Source organism: Aythya fuligula, chromosome 21 (genome assembly GCF_009819795.1).
Source record: "Aythya fuligula isolate bAytFul2 chromosome 21, bAytFul2.pri, whole genome shotgun sequence".
NCBI lineage: Eukaryota > Metazoa > Chordata > Aves > Anseriformes > Anatidae > Aythya > Aythya fuligula.
Genome location: NC_045579.1, coordinates 1,137,758 through 1,159,747, shown reverse-complemented (window position 1 = coordinate 1,159,747; position 21,990 = coordinate 1,137,758). Strand labels below are relative to the sequence as shown.

Here is a 21,990-nt window from a genome sequence, read left to right as displayed (position 1 = left end):
CCAGCTGCCCTCCCTCTCCATCCCTTCCCTCCCTCCCGAGATCATTTTCCTGGGGCTTTGGAGGGTCCAATCCAACCGCCCCCTCCCTCCGAACCGGGGTGGGGGCACACACTCATCATCACAGACTTTGCGAGCTCTGAAGGTGGGCTGATTTGCTGCGGGGCTGGCTGAGGAAGAGGAAGACGAGGGGAGGAAGAAGCTCCTGCAGCAGGCAGCGGGGTGTGCGCGCCCAGGCAGCGAGATGCTGGGGGAGCGCACGCTGCGGCTGCAGCACGGGAGCCGCATCCAGGCGCTGTGCGTGCTGGGCACCCACCTTGCCGTCGATGTCCACGGGTGAGTGGGATGTGAAACCCTACCTGCTCCTCAACCTATTTCTCCCCACGCACGTTTCCCGTCCCCGTTTTTCCTTCTGCTCCCCCCAAAAGCCCCAGCTCTAGGATTTGATGCAATTCATCGGCACAAATCCTCCCCGGGCTTTGCAAATCTGCACAAGTCCCGGGCAAGTTTCAAGAATCAGTTGCTGCATGACATACGTACCCCGGGTCTGCAAACGGGATGAGTCTGGTCCACCTGTGGTCAACAGATGCAGTGCTATTTCAGAAAATTGCTGGAGAACAGAGGGATGAGCAGGGACGGGGCATTTTGAGCAGGAGCCATGGGGACAGACAGCAAAGGAGGTGATGCAGCTGGGAGAGGGGAGGAAAGCAAGATCTGGTGATGATCTGTGTCCTCAGAAAGCCTGCAAGCCCCACAGTACCTCTAAAACAAGCCTAACGCTACCCTTTGAGATAATTGAAAGTAAAAAAAAAAAGGTTATGTGCTCTTTTCATGGTTCGTGCCAGTGCTCACCCAGCTGCTTTTGCAAATCTTGCCCTCTATACTCCAGCCAAACAGTTCATCTGGCTTCTCTCCGGGTCAAATCTCTTCCCAGTGGGATTCCCGAAGCCCAGAAACCAAACCAGTTTTGCATGCATAATTAAACAGAATTGAGCAATTTAAGAAATGCCCAGGCAGCATCAGGCAGACTCTCAGATTTCCTCTTCCCCCGATGCTCAGCAGTGCTGCCCTCACTCAGAAACCCAATAAATGGTGCTGTAATGGTGATCCAGCATGGGCGCTCGGGTGTCAGTGCTCAAAGGGAGCCTGGATTTTGGGTGCTGTAAGCAACCCAAAAATAATAACCCTGGATAGATGGGGAAATTAGGGACAGGAGAGGCAAAGGGGATGCACAGAGCAGCTCAGAAAAAAGCACTTTGGACTGGGAGCGATGCTTTGGGATTGAATGATTGAATGACTGGGATTGAATGAAATAAAAAATGAGAGTTTCCCATGGTAAAATCCTCCAGCTCAGCTGGAATGCTGCTACACTGAGCTGGGAAATGCTGGGTTTGCCTCAGTTGGCAAATAACGCAGATTTCTCAGCTGAAGTGCAAACCAAGTTTGGTTCCAGTGGCACTGAATGCTTTGGCTGTAATTAGAGTTAACGGCAATCTGCACTGATTGCTACTAAATACACTCATTTTTCTACAAGAGCATGTTCTGTCTTAAAAAGAGAAAAAGAAAAAAGAGAAGAAAAAAAAAAAAAAAAGGCACCTCAAACATTCCCAGGCCGTGAGGAAAGGTAGAAAAGAGGCAGCGGTGAGCACGGAGACGCCAGCCTGTGTTTTGGGTGGAGAGCCGAATCGTAATGGGAATTGGTGGTTTTTGGGTGCCGGATGCACAGACCTTGGAAAATAGAGCATGTTGCTTGCAGGGCGGCCCCAGCCGGGGCGGTCGCCTTTGGGGTGAAGCACACGGAGGGGGTGAGCGTGGAGGTGTTGGCGCGGGGCCGAGCCGAGGTGGGGCCAGCACCCAGCGGGACGCGGTGGCCGCTGGACGAGGGGACGGTCCTGAGGTTCAGCATGAGCCGGGCCAGCACCGAGGTCAACGATAACAAGGTAAAAATCGGGGTGCTGGGCACCGTGCCAGGCCCCCTCCTGGCTGGGGATGGAGAGCATCCTTCCCCAAGCAGGCAAATTTGGGTATTTCCAGGTAATCGTCAGCTTTTACGCAGAGGGAGGGCAGCCCATCGATCAAGCTGGGGTTTTCCTCACCGGCATCGGTGAGTAGGGAGGCTCCCGTGATGCAGCATCCCTCTGAGCAGGGGACAGCTTTGACAGGCCGGGGGGGACACGTGCGCACACCCAACCCACCCTATCCCGGGCTGACAGTGGGGTTTGCCCTCCAGGACTCTCCCTGGATGTCGATGCGGATCGGGATGGCGTGGTGGAAAAGAACAACCCCAACAAGGTAACCCTGCCCCTTCCCTGCATGGGTAGTCCTTGGGCTTGCAGGAGGCCAGCACATCCCAGCTGCTGCGTCCCCATCGCCTCGCTGAGCCCCAGCGTGGTGTTTCAGGCCAGCTGGACATGGGGACCCGAGGGACACGGGGCCATCCTGCTGGTCAGCTGCGACAGGGAGATCCCCTTGAGTCCTGCGCCAGACTGCGATGACGAAAGGGTGTTCAGCAAAGAAGGTAATGCAGTCCCAAGCCCAGCTCCGCTTCAAAAAAATAAGCAAAAACGCTGTTATTCCCCCCTCTTTAATCTTTTCAGGCATGAAGGCTTGCTTGGGAATTGGCTGCTCTCTGCTCTGACTCAGCTGAGCTGCTGAGTAAGCTCCCCATGCGGGATCACGCTCCCGTCCTCGTATTTTGTTTTAATTATCGCCCCAAGGTCAAGCAGGGGCACAAAGCACAGCCAAAAAAACAGCGGAGGTGCCGCTGACGGCAGGGCTTGGCCGAGGGATGCTTGGGGCCAGGCGCACGGCCGGCAGCCAGGAATACCCGCCTGTTCCTGGAAAACCAAACCACGCCAAGCCAGTGCCCATCGGCTTTTTGAGGCCAGGGACCGGCTGTGCCAGGGGAAAAAAAAAAAAAAAAAGTTTCAAAGCACAAGCCACAAGCCTTGCTAGCAGGACCGCAGGCTGTTTTTCCAGCATGCATGCCAAGGCTGGTTACAGGGAAAGGGCACGCTGCTTGGCGCAGGGCAGGAGAGCACAGGCTGGCGGAGCTTGCACCCAGGTTTGTTCTCGCTCGCACCCCAGATTTGCTGGATATGACTCGGATGGTGTTGAGGACTGAAGGGCCACAGCACCTGCCACGGGGGTATGAAATCGTGCTCTACGTTCCCGTCTCTGATGCCGACAAAGTTGGGGTCTTTCACGTGCAGAGTAAGTTCTTCTCCATCGCTGCCTCCTCCGCCCCTTCTCCCACTTCATGAGGCTTTTGTCATCTCAAGCTCTTGTCTTCCCATCCCGACCTCATCCTCTCCATGCTCCTCAAACTGTGCTTCTGAAGCACATTGTGCCCTCACCATCCCTTCCCCAAATTTTTCCAGCCTTAAGTCTTTTATCAGATGGTAAACTCGAGATGCGCAAGCAGAGGCGCAGCGTGGTGAAGCCATTTACCCAAGGTCATCCAGCAAAGCAGCAGCAAAAAATAAAAACAAACACAGGTGTCCTGACACCCTGATGCTTCCTGCACCAGGCAACATGCTCTAAGACACGTTTTCCCTTCCTTGTTCCCAGCTGTGGACACGGTGGTTTATTCCCTGGGACTCATCCAGCCCAGAAACGTGCCATTAAGCACATTTAAACGTGGGATTAAATCCATCAGCAGAGGGATTTGTGGCATTGCTACCCCATGGGAGGTCTGGGGGGCTTCCAGGGCAGAAACCTCATGGGAACATCTTTGCAATGCTGGCTCCAGCCCAGAAAAGGCTCTCAGACGTTTTGCCCACCCGCCTTGTGCACAAATGCAACATTGCAAGCACCTGAGCTGCGTTAGGGTCATTCTGCCAGATGAAGTTTCCTCCGCCAGCAGAGGAGAAGCTTTGGCACAGGGGGTGCTGGAAACACCTCGTGCACAAGCAGAGCGGGTTAGAAACCACCACAGCTTTTCGGAAATCACCCACCTTCTCCTTTCGGTCCTTGCAGACCCCTTCTTCGGGCAGCGCTACGTCCACGTGCTGGGTCGGAGGAAGCTGTGCCACACCGTGCAGCACGCTGGCGGGGCCGCCGAGCTCAACTTCTTCGTGGAGGGGCTGCGCTTTCCCGACGACTCCTTCCCCGGGCTGGTCTCCATCCACGTCAGCCTCCTGGAGACCCTGGCTGAGGTCGGGGGCTCTGGGGAAGGGGGCAGAGGGAAGGCTGCAACAGCCCCAGGTTACAGGGATGGGGAATAGACCATTAGCTTACCCCCAAAAATGATTTCAGGGTAGGGTATTGGGGGCGATAGGGGTAAATGGGGAGTGGGAGAGCCCTGATTTCTGCTCGCCTCCCCCAGGGCATCCCCCACACGCCGATTTTCACCGACACGGTGGTGTTCAGGGTGGCACCGTGGATCGTGACCCCCAGCACGCTGGCACCGGTGAACGTCTTCGTCTGCAGGTAAGGGCCGAGGGACGAGACCTCCACGGCCAAATCGGCACTGGCCCCATGGGGTCACCGAGCCGGGGGGCAGATGGACAGAGTGCCAGGGCCAGCCACCCGTCCTCCAGCAGCTCTCCATCCCTTCCCTCCCACCACCCGCTCTCCCAGCATGAAGGACAACTACCTCTTCATCAAGGAGGTGAAGAACCTCGTCAACAAGGCCGGCTGCGACCTGAAGGTTTGCTTCGGCTACATCAACCGCGGGGACCGCTGGATGCAGGTAGGTGGGCACCGGGCTGGGCGGCACAGCCTGCCCTCCCTGATGGGCTTTTCTCCCTGCTTTAGGATGAGATTGAGTTCGGCTACACCCAGGCACCCCAGAAAAGTTTCCCGGTGGTGCTGGACTCCCCGCAGGTCAGAGGGATGGAGCGAGCCCCCATCAAGGAGCTGCTGGTAAGAGCAGGGCAGTCGCTGGCGTTGCCCTAGGAGCAGGGTTTGTGCTTGAACTCTTACCCCAAATGCATTATAACGAATTGGCTGAAAGACAGGAGTACAGCACTGCTTCGTCCCTCTGCATGGAGAAACCACCCCGACACCAACAGCCTCACCCCTGAGCATGGATCAGGGACAGGTCCGTGCCCCGCTGCCAGGGAAGCCCCCACCCTGGAGGCAAGGGGGAGCTCGGACCCCGGGAGCAGCAGGCTCCGGGCACGGGGTGCATTCCTTCACCCCAAATAGCTGAGCAGCCACAGAACCATTCAGGCTGGAAAAGACCTTCAGGACCATCACGTCCAGCCACCGACCTGTCCTAGTGAGCCCCACCACGAAACCACATCCCAGCTCTTAAGTTTTCCAATTGCGAAACGAGGAGTCTCAGCGGGCTGGTTTCTCCGTTCCTCCTCTGCACATGTAGCTATGCCTCAGCGCTCGAGCAGAAGAGGAAAGAAAGGTGTGAGAGGAGTCAATTTACTTGCTCGAAAGACTGCAAGACACAGGCGGCTGCCAAAATCCTCCCCACAGGGCTTGGCTGCCAAGGCGAAGGGCAGGGCACGCGAAGCAAGCTGCTGGGAGAGCAGTGACCCCGACCAGGGCATTTCAGGAGAGTCCCGCAAAGACAAGTGTGGAAAAAATGACATTTTGAATGATCCCTTTGAGATCTGACCATGCAGGAAGGGCAGGACAGCCCTGGGGAGCCACCAAACCCTGCCCCGTACACCCAGCCCTGCTCTGCTCCCCAGCAGTATTTTGGCAGCTCACTTATTTTTTTATTTTTTTATTTTTTTATTTTTTTTGCTGCATGCTAGTTTGGGGAAGGTTCCTCACTTTAAAAAAGCATTGAAACACACCATTCCTCATGCCAGCAGTGCATGCAGTCCCGGATTTATCAGGCAGGATGGGAGTGCTGTGCTGATCCACTCCTTTGTGAATAAGCTGAGCTCCTACCAGCCCTCCTTAGGAATTGCTTTGCTTCGTATTCAGAGGAGCAGTTTCAGCCTCTGGAGCTGCTAACACGCTATACACCAATTTCTGCTTTCAAGCCTCCCCTAATCCCCAGCCCTATCTTTCCAGCCTCATTTTCCAGCTTGGACCACGCAGCCAAAGGCAGCGCAGGTCCTCCTCCCGCCCAGCCAAGCCCTAAGCCCCCGGGACCCTGCACCAGGGAAAAAGGAAACCACGGGGAATTAGCCCCTCAAAATCCGTCTGGAACTGATAGGGCTCGGATGCTGCCCACAAACCTGGGATGAACCAGTGCTCAGACAGCTGAGCCTCCGCTGGCCCTGCTGTTTATTAAATTGAAATGGGTAGGGGCAGGTGTTTCGCGTTCAATCCCTGCTGCAGCTCCCGGCTTCTCCGAACACCCTTGATTTTTTTAATTTGATTTTTCTAAGCGCCTCCTAGATCGCTTTTCCCCACTTTTTCACGCTTTTGGGTCTTCTCGCTTGTTTTTCCCAAACCGTACATTTTTGCCTGTAACCGCGTCCCACCTCCCTGCTGCGTTTCTGTCCCCCTGGGGCAACACCGAGGGCTTTGCACCCGCATGCAGCCGAGGCAGGAGGATCAGTGCAGGTTGGGTGCGGACAGGGCAGCACGTCGAGGACAAATCCACTCACTGCAAACACCGCCGTGCCCGCCCAAGTGAATTGGGAGACAGCCTGCAGGAAACCTGTCTCAATTGAAGCACCCCCATGGTTTACCCCCGAGGAAACCCGACACTAATAAGTGATTGAGGTTTAATGAAAAACAACAGGTATCGGATTGTGGCTGAGGGGCTGCGCAGGAACTGAGCTCCAAACCCACAGCGACTTGAAACAGAGAGCGAGGACAAGCAGGATTTGTGTCCCTAGTGCCTTTTTCACCTTGTTTTTAGCATTACAATCTCTCGCTCGGCACATCCCAGACATGGCACCAAGGGTTAATCTCCCAACACCTCAAATCCCAGATATATTCAGTCCTGAAAATCAGGCTTAGATGGGATTTAAGTGAAGCCCAGCCCTTCAGGTGGTTCTTATGCCTGGGGAGGATTTACCCTCGAGGGCCACAGCTCATCCTGCTCCACTCCAGCCATCCAGAAACTCTGCTTCGGGGCTGCCCCAGAAACTAATTAGCTTAACGTGGACACTTAAAAAGCAGCTGCGAGATAGCAGAGATCACTCCTGGACTCCATACTCCAACTCTGCTTCTGGCACTCGCCATTTATTGCTGAGCCCAGATGCCCCGGAGACTTTCATCTTCCTGCTTTGCCTTTAGGGCTGCCTCTTCCTCTTCCCCCATCCTTGCTATTTTTACCCACCAGAGCAGGTCCAGGCCCAGCGGGAGGAATAAGGGCACGGATGGACTCACGGCAATGCTCACAGCAGTTTCTCTTTTTGCAGGGCCCTGATTTCGGCTACGTGAGCAGAGAGCCCCTCTTTGAGGCCGTCTCCAGCCTCGACTCCTTTGGCAACCTGGAGGTCAGCCCTCCCGTCACCGTGGCAGGGAAGGAGTTCCCCCTGGGGAGGATCCTCATCGGCAGCAGCTTCCCCACGTAAGAGACGGGAAAAGCACACACTGGGGATGCAAAGGAACCACGGGTGCCCCTAAATACCATCAAAACTCACATTAAGCACCTTCACTAGCCAAATTTTGTCCTCTCTATGGAGTGGGTGCACCCAACCCCATTGCTCCATCTCCGCCTTCTCATTTCCTCCCTCCCTCCTTTCCTCCACCCTGGCTGCAATCTATGTGCATGCACATGAGGACGGATAAATATTTACTCCTCTTACACCCCTCTCGGGGGTTGTTTTGCCCCCAGACCCGCAGGGAGGAGGATGACCAGAGTAGTGCGGGATTTCCTCTTCGCCCAGCAAGTGCAGGCTCCCGTGGAGCTCTACTCTGACTGGCTGGCCACGGGCCACGTCAACGAGTTTGTCACTTTTGTGCCCAGCCCCGATACAAAGGTACCCTGAAACCTTCTGCTGCTCTGTGGTTTCTCTTCGGGGAAGCTAATCCCTTTGGGTCAGCTCTAGGGAAAATCCCAAAGCTCATTTCCTTGACAGCCCCAGCTGGTGCTTGCTTGGCTTCTCTCCCATGCCCCTAGAAGTGCTCTGAATGCAGGAAGGGATTTTCTTAGCTGTTGTCAACCCCAAGAGATTGGGGAAAAGGTGCCTGCAAAGGGAGACTCATATGAGCTGCCCAGGGCTCGCTGCTGCTCAGCATCTCTCCGATGGGCTGGAAACAGGGGGAAAAAAGATGTAGGAAAGAGCTAGCCTCTGAGAAACAGACTGTTCCCTCTGGGGAAAACCCTTGGCAGGATGGTTCAGAAAAGGAGTCATTATGCACACACACACACCAGGAACCCTCCTTTTGCCTTCATCTAGGTTGTGCTAAGCCCCTGTAGAAGAGATCACCAAGACCAGAGCAAGCTGGGACACCCACAGGGCTCAGAATATACATTCATGATTCCCCCAGTGGCACGGGAACAGCTTAATGCTGCTTTTTCTGCCTGCTCGTGAGGCATCACAGCACTTGCTCCATCCTCCCTGGCTTCCCCCTGCCTTGTGACACCCACCTGGAGACAAAAAAAAATCCACACAGAGGTTGAAATACCAACACAGCCAGCAGCAGCACTCCCCCTGCCCTCCCCAGGGATCACGCACCCCACCAGGGGGGTGGGCAGGATTGGACCCCGCTGCATCCAGGCTGCAGTTGCCCCCCTGCCCCATCCCTTCTGCCTGGGGCAGCCCCAGCAGCATTTGACCCCTTGGGTTAGGTATTTCCCTTCAACACCAGTAGTAAATCACCCTCCTTCAGGTGTATTTTATTAGCACTGCATTAAATACCTCTATGTTTAAGAATATAACCTCAACTTCTTCGCAAAGGACCAGAAACAAACCTCCAAGGGCAGCTTCCCCAGGGAGGGGTATGAATGCAATGGTTTTGGATAAGCCCTTTTCAGTGACTGTTCTCCCTCCCACCTGTCCCAGAGATTTCGGATGCTGATGGCCAGCCCCACGGCGTGCTACAAGCTCTTTCGGGAGAAGCAGAAGGAGGGCCAGGGAGAAGCCACCATGTTCAAAGGCAAGGGGGCAGCAGGCAACCCAGGGGGAATTGTGCAAATCCCACTGGGGTGGGTGGAAGCGTGCTGATCCCTGTCCCTAAAATAAAGGCTGAGCTTTGATGTAGGGTGAGGCAGCCTGAGGGCGGCAGCACCCGACATGCCTGGAGTGACATGCGGGTGTTGGGGGCACAGGGAAGGGGACATTTTCCCAAACCGTTGCCCTTCAAGGCTGGCAAGAGGGACTGGCATGCTTGTCCTTGGGCAGGATGCCTGCCCACCCTCGAGCCCTATTTTGGGAAAGTGAGTGGGATGTGAGGGATAAAGCCCTCTGCCCAGAGGAGATGCTGGTGGGGTGGGATGGAGCATCTCTGTAAATACCAGCTCCAGTGGAGAGTGACACAACTGGGGGTCTCACGTCACCCCAAAGACATTTCAGTCACTCTGGACTGGTAGCCAGTTTGGGCAGCCTCTGACTGAGGTTTTGTTTGGGATAATACTCATCTGTCTTCAATGAAGTCGGGAAAGGACACCCATGCCACCACAGGGCCCTCTGGGACTATGCTATCTGCCTAGGAGCCGAACCTCCCAAAACAAGAGGTGGCTTCTGTAGAGGAAATACCTCTGATCTTATGGAGCTGGGAATTGCGACAGCATAGAAACTGTTATCCTATTAGCTCTATCATCAGGAGGATGGATGATACAAACTTTCCAATGCTCTCCAGGTCAGGTGAAGATATTGTGAAAAAGGCAAAGCTTTCCCTCTTGCTTGGTTTCCCAGTAAGCTAAGAAATGGGATTCCCAGCAGCCTCAACCTCAAGCCAAAACCTTAATCCAAGCTCGGCAAATTGGGATTTTGGGGAACTTTTCCATATCTGTGCCACATCTTAAGCCAGGCTCCTGCAGGCATCCATTTCACCCATCGGGGTTTGCATTTGTAGGATATTCGGGGACGGACACAAAACGAGTGACAATTAACAAGGTCCTTTCCAACAACATTATGGTGCAGCAGAATCAGTACGTTCAGGTAACAGCTGATATTTCTGATGATAACCAATATTTCTTGTGATAACAGCCCCAGGGTGGCATGAACTTTCAAAGGAGGTATTGCATTTTGGCATGTTCTCCTCCTGCATGAGAGTGTCCACAGGGCCACTTGGGGGAACCTTGTTTGCCTGCCTGTCCCCCCAGTCCCTTCTTCTCCTCTCCTTCTAGCGCTGCATTGACTGGAACAGGGACATCCTCAAGAAGGAGCTGGGTTTGACAGAGGAGGACATCATCGACCTGCCAGCGCTCTTCAAGCTTGACAAGCAAGGCAAGGCCATGCCGTACTTCCCCAACATGGTGAGAGGTGTCCCTGCTCCTCGCGTTCTCTCCAGTCAGTGGCTGTGTGTTTTGAGCTGTGGAGAGGAAAAATAGCTAAGCCTATGACCATGATCCTCCCATCCTTAAGGATGTCCAAAAAAGCATAGTGCTTTCCTGCCCAGAAAGGGAAAATACCTCCATCCGGGCTCTGCAGGTTGACTACCGTTAGCTGTAACCTTGTGTCTCTGATGCATGTTGCTCATGGTTGGGTTAACCTGAACAGCTTTGAGGTGAAAACCTTTCAAAGTGGTGAAATGGCAAGGTTTAAATATATAAAAAAATAAGGGAAACAGTGCTGGATCTCCTGAAGGGAGGCTACAGAAAGTAACAGCCGTAACTCAATTTTGGGAGGATCACCAACTGCTTTCCTTTGGCTTCTCAGCTGGGGATGCTGCTGGGTACCCCTAAAGCGCCCCGTGTCACCCCACAGGTCCCCATGATCATCCTGGCCAAGGACCTGGGCATCCCCAAGCCCTTCGGCCCAGTGCTGGGTGGTGAATGCTGCCTGGAGCACCATGTCCGCAGCCTCCTGGAGCCACTGGGGCTGCGGTGCCACTTCCTCGAGGACGTCGCCTCGTACCACGGGAGGCTCGGGGAGGTGCGCTGCGGCACCAACGTCCAGCGCCGGCCCTTTGCCTTCTGCTGGTGGCACGCCACACCATAGCCGCGCCGCCACCTCCCTGGCCCGTGGCCGCCTTTTTTGGCGTGTGTTGTTTGCACTTCAGTTAACTAATAAATTTGCTGTGGGAAACGAGGTGGAGCATGACAAAACGGCGGGGATAAGGGCGAGAGAAGCAGAGGAGGGCGCTCAGGGGGATGCTGGGGCGGGGGCGCCATTTTGGCACCCACCATTTTGCCTGGCCCAGTGCTGAGGCTTTGGAAAAAAAAAAAAAGAAAGAAAAAAAAAAGAATAAGGGTGGGGATTCAGCACGAGGAGTGCCGCGTCCTGCTGTGCCAATCCCCAAAAACGGGGGGACGGGCAGCGCTAGCCCCTTGTGCCACAGCGCAACGCCACACTCAACATGGCGCCTCCCCGCGCCCGCCGCCACACCCAAGATGGCGGCCAGCACTACCCCTCCCGCCTCCCTTCTTCTCTTTGTCGGCCGGGGCGGCTCCTTCCGCTTCCGGGCTGGGGGGCGGAAGTGCGCAGCGCCAAGATGGCGGCGGCCGTGGTGGGAGTCTCCTTGAGGCGCGGCGTCCCCGCGCGGCTCCTGCGGGCCGGGCCCAGGCCGGTGAGGGCCCGGAGCCGCCCCGGGGCTGCGGGGAGACGGGCGGCGGGGCCTGGAAGCGGGGGGGGGGGCCGAGGGAGGTGGGGAGGGAGCGGGAGGGCGTTGATGGGGGCCGGGGGGAGCTGGAGGGCAGGCGGGGGGCGGAGGGGTCTGGGGGGCGTGTGGAGGGGGCAGGGAGGGTCTGGGGGGGAAAGAAAGGGGCGAGGAGGGGTCTGGGGGGGATAGGAGGAGGGCAGAGGGGTATGGGGGGGAGGTGGGGGCGCGGGGGGGTTGGAGGGGGGCTGAAAGGGTCTGGGGGGCAGCAGGACGGGGGGAAGAGGGGTTTGGGGGGAAGCTGGGGGGCTGGAGGGGGGTGCAGGTGCAGCAAAGGATGGGAATGGGGCTCGGGGCAGGTAGGAGCAGGGGGAGGGGATCTGGGTGCTGGGGAGGGGCTGGGGGTGAAGAGGGCTGGGAGAGGGGCTGGGGAGGGTTCTAAGGGGGAGGCGGGGGCTGAGGGACACAGGGGGTCCAGGAGGGGATAGTAAAGGGCTGGGCACGGGGATAGGAGCACTAAAGACACAGCCTGTGGGGTGAGCTGGGGCAGGGGGCCTGCAGGGGAGAGGGGCTCCCAGGGGAGCACTGGGAGAAGAGGGCCCTCAGTCCAGGGCAGGGGAGGGCCACGGCTGTCAGGGCAGCTGTGGGGCTGGCACAGCTTTCAGTGTTGTCCTTGAGTTTTGGGACTGTGCCCCCTGGTTCTTGTAAGAGGAGAGAGCCCCAGGACAGAGGAGTGCCAAGGTGCGCCGCCCTGGCAGATGCTTGGAAGGGTTTTCTGCACGCGTGCCCGAATGCAAAGCCAGCGATGGATCCTGCAGCTCTGGCCCCGAAGCGCACAGCCTGGAGACGTTTTGTTGCCGGCTAAAAGCCGCCCAGAGGGACCTAAGGGCCCTTCTGCTGCTGTTCACATGCAGATCTGTCGGGGAGCACAGACAGCTGCTGCAGCCGCGCCACGCATCAAGAAGTTTTCCATCTACAGATGGGATCCCGATAAGCCTGGGGACAAGCCCCGCATGCAGACATACGAGGTGGATTTGAATAAGTGAGTGCACCTGATTAGGGAGAGGGCTGCTCAGCTTCCCCGGCAGGGAGGTGCGCCGGGGCCGCGTGTGCACGCGCGTTATCTGACAGGCGATAACGCAGGGTGCTGGAGAGGGTTCGGAGTTGACAGCTGAAGGTGTCAGAAGTCTCATTAGGCCTCAGGGATCGTTAAAACCATGTTAGAGCAGTCAGGGAGGCAGCGCCTCAGCCGTGTTACGCAGCACATCAACGTGGGAGAGGCCCGGTGTTATTTCTTGATAAATCTTGCTGTGAGCAGGTGGGATTGCTGCCCCTCCCTCACCCCGTGGTGACAGCTGTGACAAATACAAGTGTCCCCTGAATGCCAGCGTCTCAGCAGCTGTCAGCAATACAATGGTCACTTCGTTTTGTGACTCTGTGAGGTTTCACCTGGGTCCCTGATTGATGTGGAAGACCTCAGTGAATTCGTGGCTTTAATGAGCTATATTTATAGGGCAAATCTGGGGGCATGTTCCAAAAGGAAGCAGTTTTAAGCACGGCTCATAGTCCCAGACCTTGGAGATAAGGTGGAAGTTTTATTGTCTCACTTAATTGCTTCTAGTCAGCTGCTCGTATTGAGCTTCCAGCTTGCACACTGGGGTAGCTACACCAAGGAAGCTCGCGTTTCTCCGTGATCCCGCAGGAGGGTACGGGCTGCCCTGTGGTGTAGAAACCTTGGCAGGGGCACACATGCCTTGACTTCCTTCAGCTGCTGCCGTGCTCCTGCCGGAGGAATTCACCTCAGGCCCTTCCTGAAGCGTTCAGATTGAGAGCCACGCAGCGCTGCTGAAGCACCACGTGACAGTGAAATCGAACTTTGCTGCTTTGACTTGCACCAGTTAATAATTTCTGGGTGTTGCCTGCCGTCTATAACATTACTGAAGTTTTGTTTGCTTTTGCGTGCAGCATTGCCTCTTGTGAGTAATGAGGACAGGCAGACTTGTCAAAACCTGACTTAAGAGGCGAGAAGGGGTAGAGCTGCACGTTGTTTCCAGTTGTGCTGTCTGAACCCTCTCCAGCTGAGCCAAATCTTCTGGGCATCAGCGAAATAAATGGCTCCTGTCCCACTCTGACCCTGGGGTGAGCCGCTGTGCCGAGGCGGGTGGGTTGTGCTGCTGATCAAGCGATCTCTATCTTGTTGCCTGGGATTGGCAAAACAAAGTGTGTATTTAATTGTATCCGAGATGAAAGTCCTTTTAGGTGGCTCTGAGTTGGTGCTAGAGATAAAGCAGTGAGGCTGGGGGAAATTATACAGCTTCACTGAGTTTGTTTTCTGCTATAGATGTGGGCCCATGGTCCTCGATGCTCTGATCAAGATTAAAAACGAGTTGGACTCCACTCTGACCTTCCGCAGGTCATGCAGGGAAGGTAAGGAAGATGTTTAAGACTGCTAAACTGACTGTTTTGTCCAAATAAAAGCTAATGCTGACGGTGTGTGTGTGACTGGTGGAAAACTTCGGGGCAGACCGCAGCGTACCACTCTTCTCTTCCAGATGTTGCCCATGAAATCCTTCAGTGAATCAAGCAGGGAAGGTAGAGCTCGTGTTCGCAGGGTGTAATCACACAACGCCGAGCTGCAAGCAGTGTGCTCAGACAGCCCCAGTCATTCCTGTTTCTGTCCTAATCTTGTTCATCTTGCTGCCCTCCAGTGACAGACTGCGTAGGGAAGTTTAGCAAGAGAGGTTACAGCAGCAGAACTGGGGGGGGAAAGACGTGGCAAACGGGAGTGAAATGTAAGGGGCTGCTTCGTGTGGTGCTGCTGAGGAAATAAGTAGGGGTGGAACTGGAAGAGTGTGAATGACTTCTAGGAATAGCTTCAGGAATCTTTTTTGGCCCTTTGACTAAGCTGAACGATTGAGGAAAAGGCCATCTGGTGGTTTTCCACAGCAAGAGTTCCCGGCTGGTTCTCAGGCAGGTACAAATCAGCGTATTTGTTTAACTGCACTCAAACTCACCAGTCCAGGTGACGTTCTACCCTGGGGAGAAAAAATCCTAATTCATGGGTAAGGTCGGTATGCTGAGCTTAAGATGATTGTGGAAACGCAGGAAGGGAGGATGCCTTTATGGAACGACTTTTGATTTAATGGGGTGGGTTTGCAAGTACTGGAAACTTAGGTCTAATTCTCTGATGCCTACAGATATCTTGACACAGATCTAAGTGAAAAGCATCCCTCAGTGCAGCCGTTTCCTGTAGAATCTGCATAGCAGGCAGAGGAATTTTATCCAGTGTGGTTGTTCTCAGTGTCTGATGCTTAGATAGCAGACACAGTTCCTGAGCAGCTGGACATAATTGCACTGAATAGTTTTCTTTGAGAATCTGAAGACAGATTTTTCAAGCTGGGCTGGTTTGGTCTTCTCTTTTTCTGCCATACAGGGGAAAAAAAAAATCTGATCACGTGTTTGTGTTGCTTGCTCATGGGCCCATGTCTGCAGTCTCCAGTTGTCTTGGTTCCATCTCAGGGTGACTGAGAAATGCTCGTAACCGTTTCTGTCGTGGTGGGAACAGCCTTGTTCGATTGCCAGTCTTTGCCTGGCAGTGAGGGCAAGGTTGCCAGTGCCCCAGGTGCCACGGAGGACTGGCTCGCTCAGCGCGAGGAGCGGTGGCGTTTCCCTGACTCACGTCAATTGATGCGTGTCAAATCCTCTGAAATTAGTTACGCCCTTCAGCACTTGTTGTCTTTCGATTGCAATGTCTTAGGCATCGGTCTGATTTGGATGCCAGAGCTAGCTCCTGACCTGAGCAGGATCTGTGGCAGTTCTGCAATGTTTTTTCTTGTGAACCTTGCCCTTTCCTGGGCTACATCTGTTCCTTGTATTACCGGGCGATCACGAGCAGTGTCACTTAATCCATTTGTTGAGCTATTTATATGCTGTTTGTTGTGTGAGTGTCCTCTCACCTTTAGGAGTTAATGAAAGCAGTGTATGGCACGACTACAGCCTGCTACAGAAAGAATCTTCTGCCTTGGGAACTTATTTTTGTGCTCCTGACCTTTAGGGATGCTTTTGACCATAACTGTGGGGCTGGTGGGGGACACATCTGCCTCCTGTGTTACAGTCCCAGCGTTAGCTGCCCCGCGTCAGGCCCCCGTTTGGAACTTGGGAGCAAAGCTGAATGTTTTCCCCACCCCAAGTAGCACGTACAGCTAATGCGTGATGTGAAGTGGTGAACTGTCTGAACCACTTGTTTTGCTGTGGAAGGAAGCTCAACACTGAGGATGTGTTTAGGCATTAATGAAAGCGACTCCAGCATTTGTTCTGTGTTTGAATAGCAACGTGTTTGGCTCAGTGGCAACTTCTGGCGTTTTCCTTGTCACGTAGAGAGTTCCTTAACGACAACAGAATGGAAGACAAGCCAGGGGCAGGTTTGGGGCCAAGAGGATCTTTCTCAATCGGGGTAAAAGAGTAAATAAACATCTAATGCTTTGTTCTGTTCTCCCACTCAGGCATCTGTGGCTCTTGTGCTATGAACATCGCTGGCGGAAACACCCTGGCCTGCACCAAAAGGATTGACCCTGATCTGGGCAAGATCACTAAAATCTACCCTCTCCCCCACATGTATGTGGTGAAGGATCTTGTTCCGGTGAGTATCTGCCCTCTTCAGCTTGTGACCAAGAGTGACACCATCCCAGGCGGCGTGGGGTTTGGGTTGGATTAGGAGGGATAATGTTGGGAGATGGCAGCAAGATCACATCCCACAACTCACGTCTTAACTCCTGCTGATGCTCTCTGGCTTGGGTGGGTCTGCTTACCAGTGGTGACTAAATCTTGCCTCGTTAGGAGGAATGCGGCAGGTTGAGGTACAAAACACCTTCTGTTTGAATGATAGCAGAAGTTTGGTCTCTCAGACATCAGTCCCACTTAATAAATGTGATCTTTTTGCCTTTTGGCTTCTAGGACTTGAGTAACTTCTATGCACAATATAAATCCATTGAGCCTTACCTGAAGAAGAAGGATGAGTCGAAACAGGGCAAGGAGCAGTACCTGCAGTCCATAGAAGACCGTCAGAAACTGGTTACCCTTCTTGTCTACCATTGAAATCCCTTCCAGATAAGAGCAGGGTTAAATGTAGTACAGTAGTTTCTAGTTCCTTTAATGACAAAGCTGTCTGGTACAAAGCCTGATGTGGGTGGAATGTGGTCCCTGAAATGCAGTGTCATGGCATGTCTGCATTGCTAGGGGTAACATTTGCTAATGAAATGCAGAACACAGTTGTGCTGAGGACTCTGACCTCATTTCCACTGTCTGTGCTGCGAAACTTGTGTGTTTGTAAAAACATTGTGATGGGTAGAGACTTGTAATATTCCAGTGGAGATCAGACGCTGCAGCTGATGCCAGGATGTAGGCTGTCAAGCTCAGCACTGTCTGCGTTACCTAGCTGCAGCATGCTAAGCAGTGCTGTCTTGTCATTACTTGCTGGGTTTTACAGCCCTGAAACTAATGGCAAAAGCTAAACCTGCTCAGATGTAGAGACATGCATGATATTGGTGAGAGTCTTTGGATGTCTGTCCTGAGCGCTGCGTTATTTTCAGGGGTTTTCTGGGAACTCGGTGTTCTTGGTTCAAAGCTTCTGCACAAAGCTGAGGGGGCTCTAAGGAACCATCTGAAGAGGTGGGAGGGGATAGTATTTTAAAAAGAGCTTATAGTGCAGGTAAGTTATTGTCTGGATTACCTTGGCTGCTGCAGGAAGTATTGTTAAATCAGCGATTTCTCTTCTGTCTCCAGCCTGTCTTGATGGATCCTTCGCTCGGCAATTTGAAGCTTGGCCTGTCAGTGCTCTGCTGTGATCATTGCTGCAGCGTTGCCACTGAGGAGGCTCAGAGTGGGCAGGCAGTGTAGATTTTGGCAAGCAGTAAAAGGGGTGAATATAAGCAACAGAGAGGAAGGCTGATTGAAGGGGATTTAATGGAAACACATGAGCTGCAGCCTAATTCTCTGCAGTGATGTTTTAAAATTTCCCATTCTGTGTGTTTGCTGTGAAGTTAGCATCTGATGAATAGACTTGTCATGTGCCCAGAACATCAGTAGCACCATGCAACTACTGCTGTGAAGTCTTAACAACCACAGGATTTTAGTTTCAAATAGCTTCTATCCAAGGGCAGCACTTAGTTTTTCTGCACTGCTTCCTAATGTTATCTGATGGCATATGTAAGGACTAAAGGGATTCTCCCACGCTTTTTATAAAGCAGCATCTTTGAAGTCACCTTCTCATTGAAGGAGAAATAAGCAAACCTACGAGTAGCTGCAAGAGCTGTCTGTGAATCTTTCTGACCACTAGTAAAGTTGATGTTTCTCATCATTTAACTTCCTCTTGCTTTGGGAATAGCTTGTGTGCTCAAGAAGCTGTTGGACACAAAGGCAACCAAAAAACTCTCACGTTGTTCTTCAAATCATCAACAGTTTGCGATGTTACAATTAAAAATGAGACAAATTTAGAGCAAAAGGTAACTGTGACTTAACTAGTTTGGGCAAGTCCCTAAGTATACTGGAGCAGTCCTTACAATGCAGTAGATTTGCTACAAGTTCCCAGGAGCTTTGTGTGTCTTTTTAAACTAAGTGAGACTCTTGTCCTAAAAAACAACTTTCAGATACATAGTTTAAGCCAGATTGGACTCTTCTAGGTTGGGGAATTGGTTGAGATAAGATTTGGGAGACTTTTCTGCCCCGTGGTACTTCCATGTACATCTACCTTTCATTTCGTCAGTACCCAAAATAAAAAGGCCTTCAGCCCTGTAGAAAGCACACAATGGCCAAAGGCTCACTCCATTCCCCTTCTGTAAGTGATTGGGGATCCCCTCAACATACATGCTAAGTGATGAGCTCGTCACTTCTCCCCTGGGCTCCTGGGTGGATTTTGCTTGTGTAACGTGGCCTGGAATTGCTAATTGGTTGTGCGTGTGTTCTGTTCTTTGCCACTCATTGGGACAGGCTGGAAGCAAGGCAAATCGGTCGATTTCCACTTCTTTCCTCAGTTTTTACTTTTTTCTCTGATTATCACAAAAAAATACATATTGTAGGGGCCAAGGGGGAGGATTGTGTGCCTTTTGTTTCAAAGGACCCGTGTGTAGGTTTTGCTTTCTGCCAGCAGCAGTTCTTCAGCGTAAGGCTTTCAGAGTCACAGGATAGCATTGGGCCGCTAGAGAGGAAAGTGGTGAAGGAAGCATGTGCTTGTGTAAATCCCCTCTTTAAAAACAAAAAAAGGCTTCATCATGTTTTTTCTGGAGTGGTTTGACTGTGGTCTTTCATCTGTGTGCAGGACGGACTCTACGAGTGCATCCTGTGTGCCTGCTGCAGCACCAGCTGTCCCAGTTACTGGTGGAACGGGGACAAGTACTTGGGTCCTGCGGTACTGATGCAGGTAAGGACAGAGCCCACGCGTCCTGTGGGACTGCTGAGGGACTCCTCAGCTAAAAGCCCTACAAATATCTGCAAGCACAAGTGGGACAGCATGACGTAGTCCACATCTTGGACCAAAATTCCTGGGTTAGGTGTGGCTTTTAAAATATCACACTGATTACTTCACCTTGAAGAATCATTTGGTGTGTCAAACGACACTGACTTTCAGGCCTATCGCTGGATGATTGACTCCAGGGATGACTACACAGAGGAACGCCTGGCACAACTTCAAGACCCGTTTTCTCTCTACCGTTGTCACACTATCATGAATTGCACAAGAACTTGCCCAAAGGTATGTGTTCTTCTAGCATATGTCCATTCGGGGATTGCTGGCTTATTTCCAAGCACCCTGTTTCAAACTGGTAGGAAAATGCCCCCTTTTTGTTTTCCTTGAGCTCTCCTTGGCTTGTGTGTTTCTTTCACCTTTTGAAACAGTGAGTTCTCAGCCGTTGTGCTTGTGACAGTGACTGTACAAGAGGATGTGGCAAAGTTTTTGTTGGACTTCACAGGAACATCTCTGTTTCCAAGATTGTAAGATTGTGACCGTAACGTGATTATGCAAGGGACGCTGCCAGGAATGGTATAGGGAAGATTGTCCTCTGTGGAGTCTGATCAGTGCTGTTAGCCTTGTGAGGAATATGCTTAACCCCAACACGGTGCTAGCTTACACTCCAACAGCAGCAGCACTTCCCTGATGTATTGTGCAACTTGCGTAACACAGAAGATTATGGCAAGTTTTCAGCGCCTTTGGGGGATGTGTTTTATGCTGACATCCTGCTGTAAGGGCTTTTCCCAGAAAGTCTGTTCTGTCTAGTATTTCAGTTGAGAACTGAGCAGCCTTTCCCAAATCAGAGTGTGCTTCTTCCTCATCTTGCAATGACTTTGGGCCTGTGGTTAGGCAGACAATCAAGTTTCATTTTCCTGCTAGCCATGTTATATTCTAGTCAGATGTTGCTTGCACCTAGTGGTAAAGCAAAATTCTTCTCAAGCTGTGAAGTAATATGAAGACAAATGCTTGAGTGGATCACGGATGTGGAAAAATAAGGTGCTTGAGATCTGGACTGATGAGTGTTTGTCAGGAGCACTGCCTGCTGCTTCTGTGTATTTAACGTGATTCACTGACTACCGATAATCCCCCTTTTGTCTAGGGTGGCTTATTGTGATCTGGTGTCAGACGTAGTTCAGATAAAGGTGAAGGTTCAATCTGAAGATCTGGCTGTACCTAGTGTAGGGAAATAGCACAGTGGGGCTTGGTCTGTCAATTAAGAGATACGTCTATGGTTAATAACACGTTTCCCCTCACAAGCTGTAATCCTGGCTGTTGTCTTGATCAGCTCCATACGACTGCGTGGTGAGCTATGCACCAGGGTAATTTCCTGTTCATGCTTTGTCTCGTAGTGCTGCTGCTGTCCCTGCAACGATATGGCAGGGTAGTTGTGATCCCCCACTCTCATTTTGAGATTAGGCATGCTTGGTTTGCTAGCACTGCCGCAGGATTAGGGGCCTCTGTGACATGTTTCACAGAAAAACTTTTTTTTGGAAGACATGGTTGCCTTTTGCACAAGGAACATTTTCATCTTGTGACTTGGTATTCTTGCCCACTTCCCCTAGTGTCCTCAAATACAGTGTTTGTTTTTTTTTGTTTCAGGTTAGGAAAAAAAAACAAACGCACTTCTTGTGCTATCACTGTCAAGCAGTTTCCTGCCACCAGAAGTCATCTCATAATAAATACCCTTAGAAGTCCTGAATTCAGTCCTGCTTGAACTTCAGAGTTCCTATCACTCAGCCACTTACTCTTCTCTCTGATCCTTGCAGTGCTGACTAAAACCAGTCCTCTGTAGTCAAAAGAGCATTTTTCTTCAAGCGCTTCTGGCTCAGCCTCCAGGTGGAGGAGGTGTGCTCCAAGCTGTGCCCACTCCCAGCTGGAGCAGTGCCAGTCTGACCCCGGGCTGGATGCTCTTCCCTTGTGCATCGAGGCTGGATTGCAGCAAACCTGCATCAGCACGCCTTATCCCAGGGGGCTCTGCGTGCTGCAGTGCCCAGCCTGCCCTCAGTATCCTGTACGCTGCCAGCACTTGAAGTGCAATGCTGGGCTGGGCTCCAGCTTTAAAAAATGGTTGCTGAGCACTCCTCTGTCAGCTGTTTTTATGAGTAGCAGTGTAGCTGAGAGTTTATGGTGACTTGGGTTGAAGCAAGGTGAGGGAGGATACTCTAACTTGCTGATTTCTAAACTCACCAGAACTTTCTCTTTTTAGGGTTTGAACCCTGGTAAAGCAATTGCTGAGATCAAGAAGATGATGGCAACTTACAAAGAGAAGGCAGCCGCTGCGTAATGCCGTTTCCTAACTGGAAGTGTAACACGGACATGCTTTACCTGAAAGTAATTTATACCTGGTTGAGCAAGAGAAGTCTCCAGTGGGAATTTTTGATGTTTTTTCCATAGGCTTGCATGTACAATAAATACTGTAAAGAAAAAATAAGAGTTGCTGCTTTACTAACAATGCTGAACCAGTGCCTCTGCCTCTTGGACAAGTGGGTAAGCCTGTAGTTGAGAGTCCCAGACCTTTCTGGTTTGCAGTTCTGAGTGTATCAGAGGCTGGGGTCACCTCAGGTTCTGCTGTGGGATGGAATTTAGAAAGTGGCCCCACAGCAGAGATGAATGGAGACATTTCTGTAATGGGCTTCATCCAATATGAAGTGTTGAACTTCAGAGGGAACACAGTGTTCAGGGAGGCCCGTAAGCAGTGAGTGTTGTGGTGATGAGCAAGGAGAAAACAATGGCAGTGACTGGGAAAGAGGGGAGGTGTTGGAAGAATCTCACTGTTCTGAAGTGTACTGGGGCTCCTTGATATGAAGCAAAGCAAGGCCCTGGTGCTCAGAGTGTGCAAATATGTGGCAAAATACTGGTGGCAGTGGCAACTGCCACTGGGAAGGTCTTTGTGTCCTTCCTGAGGTTCCTTACAGCAC

At 52.5% G+C, this 21,990-nt stretch overlaps 2 protein-coding genes across 2 annotated transcripts; both read left to right on the top strand.

Moving 5' to 3' along the window:
- The first annotated feature begins 97 nt into the window (after positions 1 to 97).
- LOC116497719 (protein-arginine deiminase type-2-like) lies at positions 98 to 11,063 on the top strand. Its single transcript, XM_032201645.1, has 16 exons — positions 98 to 333; positions 1,754 to 1,937; positions 2,032 to 2,101; positions 2,228 to 2,289; positions 2,398 to 2,515; positions 3,085 to 3,210; positions 3,976 to 4,154; positions 4,325 to 4,428; positions 4,579 to 4,690; positions 4,756 to 4,863; positions 7,284 to 7,435; positions 7,703 to 7,847; positions 8,874 to 8,967; positions 9,886 to 9,971; positions 10,160 to 10,288; positions 10,740 to 11,063. Exons 1-16 carry the CDS (start codon positions 242 to 244, stop codon positions 10,971 to 10,973), a joined length of 1,995 nt encoding a protein of 664 aa, XP_032057536.1. The 5' UTR covers positions 98 to 241; the 3' UTR covers positions 10,974 to 11,063.
- Positions 11,064 to 11,450: 387 nt separating this feature from the next.
- Positions 11,451 to 21,503, top strand: SDHB (succinate dehydrogenase complex iron sulfur subunit B). Its single transcript, XM_032201540.1, has 8 exons — positions 11,451 to 11,541; positions 12,486 to 12,613; positions 13,913 to 13,998; positions 16,074 to 16,210; positions 16,525 to 16,641; positions 18,884 to 18,985; positions 19,193 to 19,315; positions 21,279 to 21,503. Exons 1-8 carry the CDS (start codon positions 11,467 to 11,469, stop codon positions 21,354 to 21,356), a joined length of 846 nt encoding a protein of 281 aa, XP_032057431.1. The 5' UTR covers positions 11,451 to 11,466; the 3' UTR covers positions 21,357 to 21,503.
- Positions 21,504 to 21,990: the final 487 nt, after the last annotated feature.